General features: G+C 45.8%; 1 protein-coding gene across 1 annotated transcript in view; it reads right to left on the bottom strand.

The window, feature by feature from the left end:
• The window catches only part of LOC119972134 (centrosome and spindle pole-associated protein 1), a 354,916-nt gene extending 334,269 nt beyond the window's left edge, over positions 1 to 20,647 (bottom strand). Inside the window, exons 1-2 of the mRNA XM_038808467.1 lie at positions 20,452 to 20,647; positions 8,089 to 8,205 (exon numbers count right to left, since the gene is read on the bottom strand). Coding sequence (XP_038664395.1) covers positions 8,089 to 8,191 — 103 coding nt within the window. The 5' untranslated portion in view covers positions 8,192 to 8,205; positions 20,452 to 20,647. The remainder of the gene's footprint in view (positions 1 to 8,088; positions 8,206 to 20,451) is intronic.
• Between the last annotated feature and the right edge of the window lie 525 nt (positions 20,648 to 21,172).

Below are 21,172 nucleotides of genomic sequence, written 5' to 3'. Positions count from 1 at the left end.
GATGTTAATCCCGCTCTGATTCAGATGTAGACCTTCCCACTTGTACAGGTCCCACCTTCCCCAGAAAGGGTCCCAGTGGTCCAGGAATCTAAAACCCTCCCTCCTGCACCAACTCTTAAGCCACGCATTCATCTGTGCTTTCTCCTATTTCTGTATTCGCTAGTACGTGGCACTGGGTGTAATCCGCAAATTACAACCCAAGAGGTCCTGCTTTTTAGTTTACTACCTAACTCCCTGAATTCTTGATGCAAGACCTCATCCCTCTTTCCACTGTTATGAGCCAGGGCTTAGAAACTCCAAAGCATATTATGAAGTTCACCTGGCCTCCAACCTTTATGTTGAAATTGGCTTGGATGAGCGCAAGAGCCTTCCCTTTAGGTGTCATTCATTATTCTTCCTAGTCACTTCAATCAAAACAAGCTTTATTCTAAGAACTTAGTTAACATATATATATATATATATATATAAAAACACACAGCAATAATTTTTATCAATTATGAAAATAAAGACACCACACAGCTACAGCAATCTATGTATAACACTTAATGAATTCCCCCTTAACTGTTCCAATCCAATAACAAAATCCAATAAACCAAAAACACCTTTTCAAGGGTGTGGCCCAGCACACTGCATTCCCACTTGACTAAGACTGGTCTTGTTACTGAAATTCTGATCCAATTTTTAACCAGCAGATTCAACTCCTTCCAGAAAGCAATTATATATCCAAAGACACCACCAAGGTGATTTTTACTGGAACATATATTTAAAATGAAAATAGAGAGAGACAGGCCAAAACACTTTTCTCTGTCTGTAGTCCACAGCAGTCAAACTGAAAATGAAACTTTAAAAAACTCAGCCACAGCCCAGCTCCACCCACAAAATGACATCACTGAAGCCATGTGATAAGACAATACCTTTCCTAAAGGGCCACCCCCAGGACACTACCCATGTCACTGGTACCAACATATACCATGACCCTCCCCCTTCAGAACGTCCCATGCCTGTTCAGAGACATCCTTGACCCTGGCACCAGGGAGCCAACATACCACCTTGGATTATTTTTCACGTCCACAGAAGCGCCAAAATGTGCCCCTGACTATAGAGTGCCCTTTAACTATTGTTCTTCTGTACTTTCATCCTCCCTGCCGAACAACAGAGCCAGCCATGGTGCCAGTGCTCTGGCCGTTGTTGTTTTCACCTGATAGGCCAACCCCCCTCTACCCCCCCCCCATCCCCCCTCTCCCCCTATCCCAAACAGTATCCAAAATGCTAAGAGAGGGGGACAGCCACAGGGGACTGCACTGACTCACTGCCCCCTCTAGCTGTCACCCATCTATCTGCCTGCACTTTGGGTGTAACCATGTCTCGAAAATTCTTGTCTATGCCGCTTTCAGGTCACCTGCATGCTCCCAAGTGCATCCTTATTATTATTATCAACGGCTGCTCCAACCAATCCATGCGGTCAGTGAGGAGCTAAAAAAAATTGGGTATACTTCCTACGATGTAGTTGTCCGGAATGCTGAAAGTGTCACAGGTCTCCCACATCTTACAAGTGAAGCACTTTTCCCCGCCAGCTGACATTTCTAGCACTAATTAATTAAATTAAAAATAAATTAAGTTGGGAGGCAGGGTGGTGCAGTGGTTAGCACTGCTGCCTGATGGCGTCGTGGACCAGGGTTCAATACCGGCACGGGGTCACTGTCCATGTGGAGTTTGCACAATGTCCCTGGGTCTGTTTGGGTCTCACCCTCACAACCTAAAAGATGTGCAAGGTAGGTGGATTGGCCACGCCAAATTACCTCTTAATTAGAAAACAATAATTGGGCACTCTAAATTTATATTTTAAATTTTTTTTTCATAAATTAATTTACAGTTACTATATGGTCTCGAACGCTAGATTTCTACTGTAAATATTAAATGATAAATACACATCTCTGCCTTCCAGTTTAGTTACCCCTCTACTTATCATAATGGTTTAATCATTTGGATTTTTAATTTCAGATTTTAATTGAATTCAATTCATCTGCCACAGGGGGATTCAATCTCCGGTCCCCTTTTATGTCTCTGGATTACAAGTCCAGTGACAATACCACTACACCATCACTTCCTCTTCCTGCAAGTTGATTTATTGTCCACCACTGTTCCCAACTGGATGTGCCAGGATCAAGAGCTTTGATCTGTTGGTTGTGGGATCTCTTAGCTCCATGTAGAGCATGATGCTTCCACTATTTAGCAATCATGTAGTTCTGGGGTACAGTTTCACCAGGTTGGCACCTCATTTTTAGGTCTACCTGGTAGCATTCTTGACCTCAGAGCCAGGTTCGCATTAGCAGAAAGCAGAATGTGAGAGTACCATAGGGTAGCATCTGGAGGCAGTTTAGACTTCATAAAAGCTTTACAGAGCATAATTTGTGCATTGGTACAAAGCTGAAAGTATTTTGTGGAATGGTACACTTGTGCAAATGCACTGATACACTTAAGAATACAGGACTGAGTTTATATTCCCTGTGAACAACAAACCTACCGAAGGGTTACCTGGGGTTACCCCTATCTCTGGATCTGTAACGACTTAATCACCTGCTAATGCTCGCATTCTAAGCATTGCCTGGCATCTTTGAATTTGTCTATATAGATGTTTCTGGAACATACCCCTTCATTCACCTGAGGAAGGAGCAGTGTTCTGAAAGCTAGTGTTTGAAACAAACATGTTGGATTTTAACCTGGTGTTGTAAGACTTCTTACTGTGCGCACCCCAGTCCAACGCCGGCATCTCCACATCAGGAGTTCCTCAGGGTAGTGTCACAGGCCCAACCATCTTCAGCTGCTTCATCAATGATCTCCCTTCCATCACAATGTCAGAAGTGGGTATATGCTCAACTGACTGAACATCGTTCAGCGTTATTTGTGGCTGCTTAGATAATGACGCAGGAAGACCTGGGCAACAACCAGGCTTGGGCTGACAAGTGGCAAGTTACATTTGTGCCACACAAGTGCCAGGCAATGGCCATCTCCTACAAAAGAGGATCTAAGCATCACCCCTTGATATTCAATGGCATTACCATTGCTGAATCCCCCACAATCAACATCCTGGGTTTACCATTGATCAGAAACTGAACTGGACAAGCCGTATTAATACTGTGGCTACCAGAGCAGGCCAACGGTCAAGACTCCTACAGCAAACAGCTCACCTCTTGACCCCGTCCCCCAAAAGCTTTCCCTCCATCTACAAGGCATAAGTCAGGAATGTAATGGACACTCCCTACTTGCATGGATGCATGCGGTCTAACAACACTCAAAAAGCTCGACACCATCCAGGACAAAGCAGCCCACTTGATTACTACACCTTCCACAAACATTCAATCCCCCCCACCACCGACGAACAGTGGCAGCCTTGTGTACCATCTACAAGATTCACTACAGGAACTACAGGTTCCTTAGACAGCACCTTCCAAACCCATGGCCACTACCATCTAGGACAAGAGCAGCAGATACTTGGGAACGCCATCATTTTGAGGTTCCCCTCAAAGTTACTCACCGCCTCGATTTGGAAATACATCGCATTCCTTCCCTGGCACTGGGTCAAAATCCTGGAACTCCCTCCCTAATAGCATTGTAGATGTACCTACACCTCTGGGACTGGAGCGGTTCAAGAAGGCAACTCACCACCACGTTCTGAAGGGCAACTAGGGATGGGCAAAAACGCGAGCATAACCAGCAACACCCCCATCCAGTAAGTGAATTTTTAAAACTTGATATAGACTTTTTTTTTAAATAATTTTTATTGAAAAAATTTTGAATTTATACAACAATAACGCACCATAGTAAAATACCAAAAATAACAACAATATTAGCAATCATACACATTCGCCCCACCTCCATGAACAACACACCGGCCTCCTTCGCCTCCTGCACTCCCGGCTCTACCGCAACTCCAAAAATCGCGAGTCCCCACCCTGGTTTGAACCTGGATCCAACCACCCTCGACACCGTCCCCGCCACCCCCTTCCAGAATTCTTCCAGTGCTGGGCATGCCCAGAACATATGGGCGTGGTTCGCTGGACTCCCCAAACACCTGGTGCACCTGTCCTCACCCCCAAAGAACCTACTCATCCTAGTCCCAGACATGTGGGCCCGGTGCAGCACCTTAAATTGGATGAGACTAAGCCTCGCACATGAGGAGGAAGAGTTGACTCTCTCCAACGCATCCGCCCAAGTCCCGTCCTCTATCTGCTCCCCGAGTTGCTCGTCCCATTTAGCCTTCAGCTCCTCTACTGACGACTCCTCCACCTCCTGCATTACCTTATAGATGTCAGACACCTTCCCCTCTCCGACCCACACCCCCGAAAGCACTCTGTCCATCGTCCCCCGCGAGGGCAGCAGAGGGAATCCCTCTACCTGTCGCCTAGCAAACGCCTTTACCTGCAAGTATCTGAACATGTTCCCTTGGGGAAGCCCAAATTTATCTTCCAGTTCCCCCAGGCCCGCAAACCTCCCGCCAATAAACAGGTCCCTCAATTTACTGATGCCCACCCTTTGCCACCCTCTAAATCCCCCATCCTTGTTCCCCGGGATGAACCGATGATTGTCACCCAGTGGAGCCTCCATCGAGCCCCCTGTTTCCCCCTGATGCCGTCTCCACTGTCCCCAGATTCTTAGGGTCGCCGCCACCACCGGGCTCGTGGTAAACCTCTTAGGGGAGAGCGGCAACGGCGCCGTTACCATGGCACCCAGGCTCGTACCTCTACATGACGCCATCTCCATTCTTTTCCACGCCGCCCCTCCCCCTCCATCCCCCATTTACGCACCATTGACACATTGGCCGCCCAATAGTACCCCAGAAGGTTGGGCAGCGCCAGCCCGCCTCTATCCCTCCCTCGCTCCAGGAACACCCACCTCACCCTCGGAGTCCCATGTGCCCACACAAAGCTCAAAATACTGCTAGTCACTCTCCTAAAGAAGGCCCTGGGGATAAAGATGGGCAGGCACTGAAAGAGGAACAAGAACCTCGGAAGCACCGTCATTTTGACGGACTGTACCCTTCCCGCCAATGATAATGGCAGCATGTCCCACCTCTTGAACTCCTCCTCCATCTGATCTACAAGTCTGGTGAAATTATGTTTGTGAAGCGTCCCAAGTCCCTGGCCACTTGCACCCCCAGGTACCTAAAGCTCTCCCCTGCCCGCCTAAGCGGGAGCCTACTAATTCCTTCCTCCTGGTCTCCAGGGTGCACCACACACACCTCACTTTTGCCTAAATTTAATTTATAACCTGAAAAGGTCCCAAACTCAGCTAGCAGCTCCATCACCCCCGGCATCCCTCCCACCGGGTCCGCCACATACAGTAACAGGTCATCGGCATACAACGACATCCTATGTTCCTCCCCACCTTGCACCAAGCCTCTCCACCTCTCTGAATCCCTCAACGCCATCGCCAGTGCAAACAACAAGGGGGACAGGGGGCAACCCTGCCTGGTCCCTCGGTAAAGCCGGAAGTACTCCGACCTCCTCCCATTCGTGGCCACGCATGCCATCGGGGCCTCATATAGCAGCCTTACCCATCTAATGAACCCTTCACCAAATCCAAACCTCCCCAACACCTCGCATAGGTACCCCCACTCCACTCTATCGAAGGCCTTCTCTGCATCCAACGCCACCACTATCTCTGCCTCCCCTCAATCGCCGGCATCATGATGACATTCAACAATCTCCGCACATTCGTGTTCAGCTGCCTTCCCTTCACAAAACCTGTCTGGTCCTCGTGCACAACCCCTGGCACAGTCCTCTATCCTGGTGGCCAGGATTTTTGCCAGCACCTTAGCATCCACGTTGAGGAGAGATATGGGCCTGTGTGAACCACACTGCTGGGGGTCCTTGTCCTTCTTTAAAATTAACGAGATCAGCGCCCACGACATCGTCGGGGGCAAAGTCCCCCCTTCCCACGCTTCGTTGAGTGTCCGCACCAGCAAGGGGCCCACTAGGTCCACAAACTTTTTATAAAATTCCACCGGGAACCCATCCGGCCCCGGTGCCTTCCCTGACTGCATCTGCCCGATCCCCTTAACTAGCTCCTCCAGCTCAATCGGCGCACCCAACCCCTCCACCTTCTCCTCCTGCACCTTCGGGAAAGAAAGCCCATCGAGGAACCTCTCCATTCCCCTCCTCTCCCCCGTTGGCTCCAACCGGTACAGTTCCCCGTAAAAGTCCTTGAAGACCTCATTCACCTCTACCCCCTTCCGCACCACATTCCCACTCTTGTCTCTCACTCCAGCTATTTCCTTAGCCGCATCCCGCTTGTGGAGCTGATGAGCCAGCATCCTACTCGCCTTTTCACCATGTTCGTACACTGCCCCTTGTGCCTTCCTCCACTGTGCCTCCGCCTTTCTAGTGGTCAGCAAATCAAATTTAGCCTGCAGGCTGCGCCTCTCCCCCAACAGTCCCTCCTCTGGTGCCTCTGCATACCTCCTGTCCACCTCCAGCATCTTTCCCACCAGTCTATCCCTCTCACTCCTCTCGCTCCTCTCCCTGTGTGCCCGGATGGATATCAGCTCCCCGCGAATCACTGCCTTCAGGGCTTCCCAGACCGTCCCCACCTGAACCTCCCCCATGTCATTCACCTCGAGGTACCCCTCAATACTTGCCCGGACCCTCCTACACACCTCCTCCTCCGTCAACAGCCCCACATCCAACCGCCACAACGGGCGCTGGTCCCGCACCTCCCCCATCTCCAACTCTATCCAATGCGGAGCGTGGTCGGAGATTGCAATGGCCGAATACTCGGCCTCCTCCACTCTCGGAATCAGTCCCCTACTCACCACGAAGAAGTCTATCCGAGAGTAGACCCTATGTACGTGGGAGCAGAAAGAGTACTCGCGTGCCCTCGGCCTCACAAACCTCCATGGATCCACCCCACCCATCTGGTCCATAAACCCTCTCAGTACCTTGGCCGCCGCCGGCCTCCTACCCGTCCTAGAGCTGGACCGATCCAGTGAAGGATCCAACACCGTATTGAAGTCCCTCCCCATGATCAGACCTCCCGCCTCCAGATCCGGGACCAGTCCCAACATACGCCTCATAAAGCCCGCATCGTCCCAATTTGGGGCATACACACTAGCAAGTGCCACCTTCTCTCCTTGTCGCCTGCCCCTAACCATAACATACCTACCACCCTTATCCGCCACCACCTACGATGCCTCAAACAACACATTTTTCCCCACCAGAATCGCCGCTCCCCGGTTCTTCACATCCAACCCAGAGTGGAAAACCTGCCCCACCCATCCCTTCCACAGGCGGACCTGGTCCGCCACCTTCAGGTGGGTCTAACTTGATATAGACTTTCTGAATAAACATTTGCTTGGATTTTATTCAATTATGAAGTTAATCTGCTCCCCATCAATGTTCTTTTATTTTGTTTAGTACTGTCAGGTCAAACCTGACTCGCATTAAAGCATATCTGAAATCACTTTTCTTAATGTAAAAGCTGTGTTATAACCTACATTGCTTAACTGAGTTTTATTTGTAATTTGTAGCTTTACATGATACTGCTTTGAATTTATGAGCAATAAAATTAATATAATTTACAAAAGAATCATTTAATGCAGTGCAAGAATTTTAATCTGAGCGATGAAAACCACATTAGAGTCCATGAACATAAATTCTTTAAAACTGCCTTCGGAAATTGATGCAATTGCACCAAATTTTTTTAAAATAAAACTCATAACAATACTGTTTCTACTTCAACATGTAAAATTTAAAAGGAGACAATATTACACGTATTCATACAGGCAATTGTGGGCAAATGCTTTAACATAATATCCCTTGGATTATTCCTCTTATGTGCATATTTATTCTAAAGGGAAAGCAAATGCAACAAGAAATCTGGGATTAAGTACCTCAGGAGACTTTTTTAGATCTATTATTTTCCCCTACCTTCTGTAAACAACAATTGATTACACGTACAAATGTTTGATTCTATTTAATATATTTGCTACATTTGAATAGTAACAGGAAAGAATCTACAACTGACTTTACTTTCATTCAAGTAATTATTCAAATTTAAATCCAGTTTTAATATAGAAACTTCATTATCAACTTACTCTCATCTCCATATATGGTGGATCTTGGTCCAACTCGATTTTATCTTGTGCTAACTTGGCCCTCTGTTCTTCAAGGAACCTTTCCAACTCATCTGCCATTGTCAGCAAAATACCTTGAAAACATTTAATTTTCTAAATTAGAATATTGGCTCCATGACTAAGCATAGTTCCGCTGAATGAGACCAATGTTTATATCCGACTTTGTATACTTCTTACAGTCTATTCATGAAACTAATCAATAGGTCACCAAAATTACAAACAGCCTTCATCTGCCTCAAGCAGCAGATAGTGTGGGAGAGTAGAGCCAGTAACAGAGCTATGCAGTTTATGATGGCCTTCCACATGCCTAATTGAAGGACATTGCAGCTGTATAGAACCTTAGTGAGGCCACACTTGGAGTATCGTGTTCAATTCTGGTCGCCACACTACCAGAAGGGTGTGGAGGCCTTAGAGGGTGCAGAAGAGATTTACCAGGATGTTGCCAGGTATGGAGGGCATTAGCTACGAGGAGCAGTTGAATAAACTCGGTTTGCTCTCACTGGAACAACGGAGGTCGAGGGGCGACCTGATAGCGGTCTACAAAATCTATGAGGGGCATAGGCAGAGTGGATAGTCAGAGGCTTTTTCCCAGGTTAGAGGGGTCAATTACTAGGGGGCATAGTTTTAAGGTGCAAGGGGCAAGGTTTAGAGATGTACGAGGCCAGTTTCTTTACAGACGGTAGTGGGTGCCTGGAACTCCCTGCCGGAGGAGGTGGTGGAAGCAGGGACGATAGTGACATTTAAGGGGCATCTTGACAAATACATGAATAGGATGGGACTAGAGGGATATGGACCCAGGAAGTGTAGAAGATTTTAGTTTAGACAGGCAGCATGGTCGGCACAGGCTTGGAGGGCCGAAGGGCCTGTTCCTGTGCTGTACTTTTCTTTGTTCTTTGTCAAAGTCAGAGTAGAGAGGTGGGTATCATGTGACATGCTCGCCTAGCCAACCAGTAATATAGTCTTGCAGTATTAAAAAACCTCAATCTGCCATTTTTGCCATCTACGAGCAGCAGCACAGAAAAGGGGTTCTGACCAGTTTTGAATGCCTGGCCCCATCGACACATTTATACTGGTACTTTATTAACAAGACTGATTCACCTCAATGTATCTGTCTCATTGTGGAAACCAACTCACTGAAAAAGTGAACTTTGTAGCATCAGCTTTCAGCCAGCCGATCTCCATGAAGGAATACATCATTGGACTTTGAGTATGGACTGTGGACTCACGTGAAATAATAATTATTTTCATAAAATTTACAGTGCAGGAGGCCGCCATTCATCGCCATCGAATCTGCACCGGACCCTGTAACTGAAACCCTACTGAATCCTACTGAAACCCACACCTCCACCCTATCCCTGTAACCACTGTTCTACCATGCCGACTCAATTTTCCCTGTTGTCATGGCACAGCGGATAAGTGCCAGGTTGCCCAAATCCCAAAAGGAAATTTGAAGTAACTGCAACAATAGTTTTACAATTTGTGTGTTATGAAGAAGTTTTCTGAAATCAGAAATCATACCAACTGTGATAATTTTATCTTAAAATGAAACATTTTTTAAAATAAAGAAATAAGCTATTTCAGCAGGATTCTTTAAAATAATTTGAGCAAATCAGAGAGGAATTTGGTCTTCCAAACACTGACTTTTGTTTAGATACCAATAGGTAAGACATTTTGTTTAAAAACATGAAGATTTAAACAAAGTAGGACGTCCATCTCCAAGAGTCACAGTTTGTAAACATCCAACAAGGTGTCACTAGGGGAAGTAATACCTTGTATGTGTCAAACATTCTTTCTATGCTGCCTAGTAATTCCTTGTGCATTAAAAGGAAATGGGAGATTGAGGTGCAACAGGAGATACCAGTGGAAGACTGGAATAAAATTTGTTCTGAGGCCCATTCTTGTTATCTACTCAAATGCTATAAATGGAAGATTATTACTAGATACATCAGAACACCAGATATTATTGTAAAAAGTGGTTCCTCCCCCCACAAGTAGTTGCTGGAGAGACGGCAGGAAACCAATTGGTCATTACGCACAACATGCTGATCATACCCAAAGTTGCGAGAGTATTGGGCTACGATATGCCACATGGACTTCCCACAGACCCCCTAACACACACACACACACACACGCACGCACACACACACACACACACACTGTTCACTCAATCTATTTTTTCTTTTGATCTTAATCTCAAATGACTCCTACTATATTTTAGAAATTCCCTTGTCCCAGAAATGATTAACCATTTTTCTCAACTTTATAGCTGCTATATTTTAAAAGTAACCTCACCCTATCATTCCTCATCTATTTACAATCCTTCAATTGTATAGAACATAGAACATTACAGCACAGTACGGGCCCTTCGGCCCTCGATGTTGCGCCGACCCGTGAAACCATCTGAAGCCTATCTGACCTACACTATTCCATTTTCATCCATATGTCTATCCAGTGACCACTTAAATGCCCTTAAAGTTGGCGAGTCTACTACTGTTGCAGGCAGGGCGTTCCACACCCCTACTACTCTCTGAGTAAAGAAACTGCCTCTGACATCTGTCCTATATCTACCACCCCTTAATTTAAAGCTATGTCCCCTCGTGTTGGTCATCACCATCCGAGGAAAAAGACTCTCACTGTCCACCCTATCTAACCCTCTATCTTATATGTCTCTATTAAGTCACCTCTCAGCCTTCTCCTCTCTAACCAAAACAACCTCAAGTCCCTGAGCCTTTCCTCGTAAGACCTTCCCTCCATACCAGGCAACATACTAGTAAATCTCCTCTGAACCCTTTCCAAAGCTTCCACATCCTTCCTATAATGTGGTGACCAGAACTGCACGCAGTACTCCAGGAGCGGCCGCACCAGAGTTATGTACAGCTGCAGCATGACCTTGTGGCTCCGAAACTCAACCCCCCTACTGATAAAGGCAAGCACACCATATGCCTTCTTAACAGCCCTATTTACCTGGGTGGCAACTTTCAGGGATTTATGTACCTGGATGCCGAGATCTCTCTGTTCATCTACACTACCAAGAATCTTGCCATTAGCCCAGTACTCTGCATTCCTGTTACTCCTCCCAAAGTGAACCACCTCACACTTTTCCACATTAAACTCCATCTGCCACCTCTCAGCCCAGCTCTGCAGCTTATCTATGTCCCTCTGTATCCTATAACATCCTTCAGCACTATCCACAACTCCACCGACCTTCGTGTCATCTGCAAATTTACTAACCCATCCTTCTACACCCTCTTCCAGGTCATTTATAAAAATGACAAACAGCAGTGGCCCCAAAACAGATCCTTGCGGTACACCACTAGTAACTGAACTCCAGGATGAACATTTGCCATCAACCACCACCCTCTGTCTTCTTTCAGCTAGCCAATTACTGATCCAAACCGCTAAATCACCTTCAATCCCATACTTCCTTATTTTCTGCAATAGCCTACCGTGGGGAACCTTATCAAACGCCTTACTGAAATCCATATAAACCACATCAACCGCTTTACCCTGATCCACCTGTTTGGTCACCTTCTCAAAAAACTCAATAAGGTTTGTGAGGCATGACCTACCCTTCACAAAACCGTGTTGACTATCGCTAATCAACTTGTTCTTTTCAAGATGATTATAAACCCTATCTCATATAACCTTTTCCAACATTTTACCCACAACCGAAGTAAGGCTCACAGGTCTATAATTACCAGGGTTGTCTCTACTCCCCTTCTTGAACATACAACAGCCAACTTAAGCCACTTTTTGCTTTGTCTTATATAAATTCTTATGCAAGTTCTCCTGGCACCCTTGGTCATCAACATTTTAACCCATTTGCTTTCACCCTTTTCTTGCTTTCTGTCTCTAATCCCATTAAACCAGACACTGCCCCCCCCCCCCCCCCCCCCCCCCCGCCTCCCATACACTTGTTTTCCAGTTTACACATTGTGACAGAGGTATTCCAAAAACAAGAAATATTAAAACTCCTTTTTCCTGACACTGTGGTCTTTGCCCCATAAATTACTTTTCTCCACCCCTCTTTTGCTGTACGAGTGCACAGAGGCTACATGGTGATCCCTCTCCTGCGATTTGAGTGTGTGCAAATAAATTAACTCTCACGAGTTTGCTGTGGGGTTATCAGTAGAATTTGGATCACACCAAAACAGAGAGTTTGGGAAATATGCCACCATATATAAGGAGGGATGCCAACCAAAATACCTTTCACAGACAGGTGGCGAGAGAAGAAATTAGGGCTGTTAAAATTAACCCTCCTCATGTCCGGAACATACCCCTCAACTTCCTAACTTCCAATGCAATCCCTGTACGTTCATCCAGGAAATACAATCCCTTTATGTTCAATCTCCCCTTGTAGCTCAAACCTTGGTGGGGCAGCATCATTCTCATAAATCTAAACTGCATTTTCTCCATGTGCCACAGTTTCACCCATTCATTTAATTACTGACATATCTTCATAATTTTACACTTGGATCTACACTGATTACAATACCATCTATTTTTGCATTGTCTGCAAATGTATTTGTGTGACTTTGCCCCATCGTTTCTTTTTTAGAAATTTAGTGTACCCAATTAATTTTTTCCAATTAAGGGGCAATTTAGCGTGGCCAATTCACCCACCCTGCACATCTTTTTTGGGTTGTTGGGGTGAAACCCACACAAACTCGGGGAGAATGTGCAAACTCCACATGGACACTGACCCAGAGCCGGGATCAAACCTGGGACCTCGGCACCATGAGGCTGCAGGGATAACCCACTGCTCCACCGTGCTGCCCGTTTGCCCCATTATTTAACTGGTTAGTAGTTATAGTGAACAGTTGAGGCACCAACACAGATCCTTACGGGTTACTAGTCACACCCTGTCAATTAGAGATCCTACCCACTATCCCTACTCTGTCTTCTTCTACTCAGCCAATTTGCTAACTAGGTCAATAATTGTCTTCAATTCCATTATCAACCTCATGAGGGACTTCAATCAATGCCTTCTAGAAGTCCATATAAAATTATAGACAGCATGGTAGCACAGTGGTTAGCGCTGTTGCTTCATAGCACCAGGGACCTGGATTGAATTCCCGGCTTTGGTCACTGCCTGTGCAGATGCTGCACGTTCTCCCATGTCTGCATGGATTTCCTCCGGGTGCTCCGCTTTCCTCCCACAAGTCCAAAAAGATGTGCTTGTTGGGTGAATTGGACATTCTGAATTCTCCTTCAGTGTATCTGAAAAGGCGCCGGAGTGTGGCGACTAGGGGATTTTCACACTAACTTAATTGCAGTGATAATGTAAGCCTACTTGTGACATTAATAAAAATCAATGTTGGTGATATGTACAAAAAATTCACTGTGATTCACCAGCCATGACCTACCCCTCACAAATTCATGCTGGTTCTCCCTGATCAGCTGAAAATGTTCAAAGTGTTCAGTCATCCTCAATTAGAGACATTAGTTTCCCAAAAATTGTTATTAGGCTAACGGATGTCTAATTCCCTGGATTTCCTCTCTGAAGGTTGAACCGTGCAGCTAACACCAAATGTGATGCAAGTTCAAATTGTTAGAAGACATAAAACACAAAGTTTTATGGCACCCTCAAGACACCCCAAAGTGCTCACCAATTTTTGAAATGCTATCGCTGTAGGTGGCTTGGCAGAGTTTCTATACAGGACAGTCCTGAAAGCATAAAATTAGACAAATGGCAACTCAGATTTTGGTGCCTTTGGTTAAAATAGACAATCATCAGGATACCGGGGCCATTGAAATGAAGCTCAGCTGGCAGAGAGACTTGCTTTAATGTTTTATCCAAAACACAGCACCTTAATTCTCCCTCAATACTGTACTGAAGCAGCATCTTAGATGATGTGCTCAACATCCTGGAACAGGGTATGAACTTAAAACATATTGGCTCAAAGTTAAGACTGCTATAACTAGCAGAATTGTGACTAACTTCAAGGGATGAATTAAGTACATTATACATTGTTAGAAGCATTGGATTAGGTGTGATTTAATCTGTAGACTATTGGGACTGGCATATGAATTATACCAAAAATCTAGTAGTAAACTCATATTATAGGATCATGTTCCATTCCATGGAGCAGCATTTAAAACAGGTGAGGTAAAATACATTGGGATTTAACTTGTTGTGGTAGTTCTGTTAGACTGACTCACCCTTGCACATTAAAGTTGTTACATTTCTGTGGCAAGTTACTGAAAGCGCAGACTAATATCACATATGGGAAATTGGGCATCTGCTGTCCTAGTGAACAGGACTAGCAATTTTGTGTTTCTTTAATCAATCAGATTGAAGGAATGTGTCTGAGGTCCAATCCTGGCCCGGGGGTCACTAACCCGAACCCTAATGTTTTGACATTCTCCAAGTGTCTGCATGGGTCTCACTCCCATAACCCAAAAAGATGCGCAGGGTAGGCGGCTTGGCCAGACTAAATTGCCCCTTAATTGGAAACAAAAAAGATGGGTACTCTAATAAAAAATTTTTTTTGTAAAATATTTTTATTCTCCATTTTCACATTTTCCTCAGAATTTACACCCCACCAACAAGCAGTAAACGGTAACAAATACAAAGTCAATCCCCTTATCAACAACAACAATCCCATCCTCCCACCACCCCAAACAATGATGCTGACAATATAAGCATCAAATAAAACAAACCCTCCCACGATAGGAAAAACAAAGGAAAAAAAGAAAAAAGGAATCAGGAATAGGCAATGACCTATAAGAGTCCACCCCTCCCCCCCCCCCCCCCCCCCCCCCCCCCAACATTCAATGCCATCCAATCCCCAAAAGAGTACTCTAAATGACACCCATGAATTGTAACCCCCCCCCCTCTCCACTTCCTCTTCCAAAACTCCTCCCCCCAACCTCTGTTCCTTCCCCCCAACTTTCCACCCCGGCTAGACTCATCGGAACCTGTTCTGCCAGGCTCCAATGGCCGCAGCCCCTCCCCCCACCTCACGACCTTTCACTGGCCGTCTTAAACCGGCCAGCATGGTGGCCCCCGCCCAGGTCTCTTTCCCCCTTGCCCGGTCCCAGGAAAACCAAGAAATCCCCTTTAGCACACAAACCCCGCATACACACCCAAGCCCCAAAGAACCATCATTGCAAGTAAGTCCCATCTCTTCCCTTGTCCAAATATATACAACATAGGCTCGTTTAGCACGCATTGGAAAAACAGAATTACATACGGCTACATCGGTACATAACCATTTCTCAATTCTGCCACAGTCCTTCTGCCTTCGCAAACTCCTCCGCTGCTTCCGCCGTCCCGAAATAAAAGTCCTTGGATTTATAGGTCACCCTCAACTTAGCTGGGTATACTATGCTTCACTGCACCTTACTGCTGTACAGTGCCTTCTTCACCCAGCTGAAGGCAGCCGCCTCCTCGCCAGCTCCACCGTAAAGTCCTGATATATGCGTAAACCAGCTCCAGCCCACTGCACCACCCGCTTCTGCTTTGCCCAGCACAGGATCTTCTCCTTCACACTGTACCTACGAAAACACTACTCTTGGCGGCTCACTCTCTTTTTGGACAGGCCTCCACGACCGATGAGCCGGATCCAGTTCGTATCGGGAGGAATCATCCCCCTCCCCCAATAGCTTCACCAACATTGTTTCAAAATACTCAGTCGGCCTCGGGCCTTCCACTCCTTCGGGCAGACCCACAATCCTCAGATTCTGTCGCCTGAATCTGTTTTCCAAGTCGTCCATTTTGACTTGCAGACCCTTGTTGATCTTTATCACCTTCCGCATCTCCTTCCCCATCGAGGTAAGTTGATCACTGTGCTGCAATAATGTCTCTTCCACTTCCTTCAGCGCCTCACCTTGCTCCCACACCTCCGCCATTGCGCTCAATACCGCCGCCCTCACCAGAACATTTTATATTTTTTAAATATTCAACAATTAAAACTTAAAGGAATCCGACTCCACATTGGTGACAGTTTATTTACAGTACCAGAGAATGCTTGGTTGCAATTATTGCTCAATATGTCAGAAAAGCAACAAAACAACGTTTAGTAGCACATTTAACAAAGTGAAATGTTGAAAGGTGCTTAAGAGCAAACAAAATGCAACACTCAGCCATATGATAAAATAAGGCCAATGACCAGCTTGAGGAAAGAGATAGATTTTAATGACTACCTTAAAGGAGGAGAAAGTAAGTGAGGTAAAGACAGTTGGGAAGGAAATACCAGAGCTTAGAAATTTGGCAAAAGGCTTGGGCACCAATAGTGAAGCAATTAAGATCAGGGATGCTCAGGAGGCCACAATCAAAAGATCAAGGAAAGTTGGTGGGTTAAAAGAGATCCCAGAGATAGGGAGGAGGGACAAAGCTATGAAGGGGTTTGAATATATGGATGATAATTTTTAAATTGAGGCATTGCCAAACTAGGAGTTTATGTAAGTCAGCCAGCAAAGGTGATGGGTGGATGGCTCTCAAGGCAAGTTAGGACACAGCAGAGTTTTGGGTAACATCAAGACTTTTGTGGGTAAAATGTGGGAGGCCACCCAGGAATGTATTAGAATACTCAAGTCTAGAAGTAACAAAAGCATAAGTGAGGGTTTCAGCAGCACAAAAGGTGAGCTGGGATGGAGTTGGATGATTCTACAGGAGGTGGAAACAGGTGGTCTTAGTTATTGCACGGACGTGGTCAGAAGTTCATCTCCGGGTCAAAATAATTGAGCCTCAGACAGTTGCCAGCCAGAAAGATGGAGTTGGTTGCTAGGAATTTGAATTTGTGCCACAGATCCAAGTTACCTGCAGTACTTTTTGGAGTGCACAGGAATATCTTTAGGTGTACATCACTTTAAATGGTTTTGGATGACACCACAATAATCTAACACATTGACTTGCAAGCGGTCTGCACAAGAACTTTCAGACTGCTGCACAGCTGTATGGTTTACAGAGAATATTGGCAGAGGTCAAAAGCAACAGCTTTTATCTTCGCCAATATTTAATTGGAAAAAATAAATATCTACTTATCCAAATACTCTATGCTGAACAAGCTGTCTGACATTTTAGAGACAGTGAAGGTGTCCAGTCGTTATGAGATAGAGTTGAAGGTCATCAGCATACATGTGGGAACTTGATACCGTGATTGTGGATGATTGTGGATTATGGGGCTGGTTTAGCACAGTGGACTCAACAGCTGGCTCGTAATGCAGAACAAGGCAGCAGCACGGGTTTAATTCCCGTACCGGCCTCCCCGAACAGGCGCCGGAACGTGGCGGCTAGGGGCTTTTCACAGTAACTTCACTGAAGTCTACTTGTGACAATAATTTCTTATGTCAAGGGACAGCAGTTAGATGAATAAGGGAACTAAAGGCAGATCCTTGCGGGTCAGAGGTAATGGTGGGGAAACAAACCTGATTACTAGGGAATGAGAAGTCTCAGAACACCAAGTTAAAGTGCAACAGGTTTATTTGAAATCACCAGCTTTCGGACCGCTATTCCTTCACCTGATGAAGGACCAGCACTCCAAAGAGCTTGCAATTTCAAATAAACCTGTTGGACTTTAACCTGGTGTTTGAGACTTCCGGCTATGCCCACCCCAGTCCACTGCCGGCATCTCCATACTAGGAAATAAGTTAATTCAAGTCATGAGGCTAAAATCATGACTTGAAAAGCAGGAACAATTTTGTATATTTCATCTTATATTTCCTGTATCAATCCATCACCAGTTTCCACATTATATCACCAAAACAGTTTTCCTCCACCGATTGTCCATCTATGCCCTAACTCAGGCCCACTGTCATGTGAGAGTACCTTTAAGAAATGAATGTTTATTACTGCAGTGATGTCAGAGTGTAGGTGGAGCTGGGCTGTCTGTCAGCTTTTTTACTTTCATTTTAGGCTGTTTGCTGCAGGGTGTGTTTTAGTTTCATTTTCAGAGCTGGATAGCTGCAGTCACAGCCAGAAGGGGTATTAGTCTTTCTCTCTGTAATCTAAAAACTGTAAACCAATCCTTTGGTGATTTAAAACTAATAACTGCTCTCAGTAGTGACTTTAACCTGATGTGCTTCTGTTTAAAGGTTGTTTTTAAAGTTTTCTGGATGTTAAAAGAACAGCTTAGGGATTACTTAAGTGTTGTATTCTTTGGGGGTTGTATTTGAATTAATGGTTGCTAAGATGTTCACTGTTTGTTTTAAAAAGGTTAACTTGAGTTAATAGAATAAACATGGTTTTGCTTAAAAAAATACTTTTTCCATTTCTGCTGTACCACACCTGTAGAGTGGGCTTTGTGCTCCCCATACCACAATCTATTAAAAGTTGTGGGTCAGGTGAACTCCATGATACACTTTGGGGTTCTCTAAACCCTGGCCCATAACACCACTGACATCAAAACCTTTATCCATGCCTTTATCACCTATGGAGTTAATTTTTCCAGCATTGTCCTTGTTGATTTCCCATCCTCCAAAAATGCCAACTTGTCCAAAACACAACCACCGGTATAACCTGGCCTACATTGAGTCAATTCCATATTTGCCTGAGCTTGCTGACCTGCATTAGCTCCCTAGGATCTGGAACTCTCTACCCAAATAGGCTGATGATGCTGGAGGTTTCAAGACTGATTATTTCATAGAATCCCACAGTGCAGATGGAGGCCATTCTGCCCATCAAGTATTCACCGTTCTGAAAGAGCATTCTACCTCGGCCCACTACTACTGTGGGCAGCACAGTGGTTAGCACTGTAGCTTCACAGCGCCAGGGTCCCAGGTTCGATTCCTTGCTGGGTCACTCTGTGCGGAGTCTGCACGTTCTCCCCATGTCTGCGTGGGTTTCCTCCGGGTGTTCTGGTTTCATCCCACAGTCGAAAGACGTGCATGTTAGGTGGATTGGCCATGCTAAATTGCCCTTAAGTGTCCAAAATAGGTTAGGAGGGGTTATTGGGTTCAGTGGATAGGGTTGAAGTGAGGGCTTAATTGGGTCGGTGCAGACTCGATGGGGCGAATGGCCTCCTTCTGCACTGTATGTTCTATGTACCCCACCCTGCCCCCATAATCCCACGCATTGATTGATCATGGCCATTTCACCCACCAGCACATTTTTGGACTGCGGGAGGAAACTTGAGCACCCAGAGGAACCCCACACAGACACTGGGAGAATGTGCAAACTCCACAGTGACCCAAGTCCAGAACTGAACCCAGGTGCCTGGAGCTGTGAGGCAGCAGTGCTGATCACTGTGCCACCATGCTGCCCTATTTGTTAGTAAGGGTCAAGGGACAAGATAAGGCAAGTAGATCAGCCATGATCAAAATTAATAGTAATTTTGGAGGAGCTGAATAGCTATCCCTGTCCCAATGTTGATATGAACCCCAGCCTCTCCCAATACCTTCTCCAGCAATCATGTCACTTCTCTACAATCTACAAGTACTACCTTTTGTGCATCTCATCCTAATTTCAACACTAGTGGCATAACCTCCAACCAGCTTAACCCCTCACTCATCAACTTCTCCACGAATCTCTCCACATTTAAAAACAAAAATCATACAAGCATTTATCCTAATACTCCATGGCACAATCTACTTTCCCTCATCACACTTTGCTAGGCCCACATCGCCACCTTCCTCACGTCAACGGAGTAATATTTTCTGCAGCAAAGCACTATAAAAACTAAACCCATCCAAAATAAAGTTATTTCCCATCAGAAATGGGGAGGGGGGAAATGGAAAGTCTTCCATAGAATGGCGCATTTGTCGTCAGGCAACTTTAATACATAAACTTCATCGGTACTGAAACCAAGACCCGACCAACCTGCGGTCAGTCTCTGGGCAGCAGGATACCACAAAATGTACTTAACGCAAAAGGAAATTTTCAGCAATGGCTGCAGACGAAGCGCAACATAAACGTGAAGCACGACAGTTGCCAAGACAATGAGAAACGCTCATCAGTGTCAGGACTCCGCGTTCCCGGGCTGGAACAGCAACAACCTGGCAACGAGCAACCTCCGCTCCACAACATCAACCCGGCAACGGGCAACCCGTCGACGGGTAGCCCGGCATCAACCAGGCAACGGACACCCCCCAACCCCCCCCCCCCCCCCCCCCCCCCGGCATTAACCCGGCAACGGGCACCCCGCTCCACAATAAGCAGCACATCAGAAAAGCCCTGCTCCCCACAACTGCCAGTCAACACGGAGCAGTCTACAAACAACAGCCCGTTGAAAAATGGGTGGGTGGGGATAAATTGTAAATATGGGGAAAGCATGGAACAGGTTCGGACAAGCTAACTTAGGTCCTCATCGTTTTGTCAAAGGTGTTGAGCAGAACATCAGCTTGTAAAGCAAAGTTAAGGTTTGTCATCGGCTGCTTACACTCTCAGCCGTCCCTCTCGCTCTGTACTGAAGATTTAAACCTGGTTGCGCGAGAGACTCCGACTCCAACCGTCCGCCGGATTCCTCCTGCCCGAACTCCTCAGGACCATCGTGCACTGCGGCCGTCCACAGCCAGCCAGCCGCGATTTTTTTTCCTCCAGTCTCGGAACAGTGGCTTTGGTAAAAAGAAAGCCAAGAGTGAACGTTGCAGTTCCTCGCCTCCGTATCTGCGTGTGCTTCCCTGCTGGGCTGGATGAATAATGCCAAAGAACTCATCAATTAAAAAGTTCAGTTTCTTCGTTTGCTTTTCCTCGGTCACTTCTCATTAATTTTTACACCGCGTCACTTGTTCTTTATTTTCCGAATCATTTTATGTTTATTTTTGAACGACTTTAGTGTTTATTTCCAGTTACCTTTGGTTGATTTTTTATTTTTTCCAATTGTTGACTTTTTAAAATTGGTTAATTACCTCAATGTTTTGTAAGAGACAGCATTCAACACTGTTTCAGCAACGCTACACACAAGAAATAGGATAAGGACAGCATTGGGCGCGTTGAGTCTGCTCTGCCATTCGATACCATCATGGTTGATCTTGGGCTTCAATTAGCTTTCATGGAACATACGATTTAGGAACAGGAGCAGGCCATTCAGTCCTTCGAGCCTGCTCTGACGCAGAGATCAGTGCTTTAGCCTCAACTATATAAACTGTATATTAATAGCT

The sequence above is a fragment of the Scyliorhinus canicula genome, chromosome 10 (assembly GCF_902713615.1).
Source record: "Scyliorhinus canicula chromosome 10, sScyCan1.1, whole genome shotgun sequence".
NCBI classification, from domain to species: domain Eukaryota; kingdom Metazoa; phylum Chordata; class Chondrichthyes; order Carcharhiniformes; family Scyliorhinidae; genus Scyliorhinus; species Scyliorhinus canicula.
Note: the sequence above shows the minus strand (reverse complement) of the source record. Positions and strands in the feature narration are given on the sequence as shown.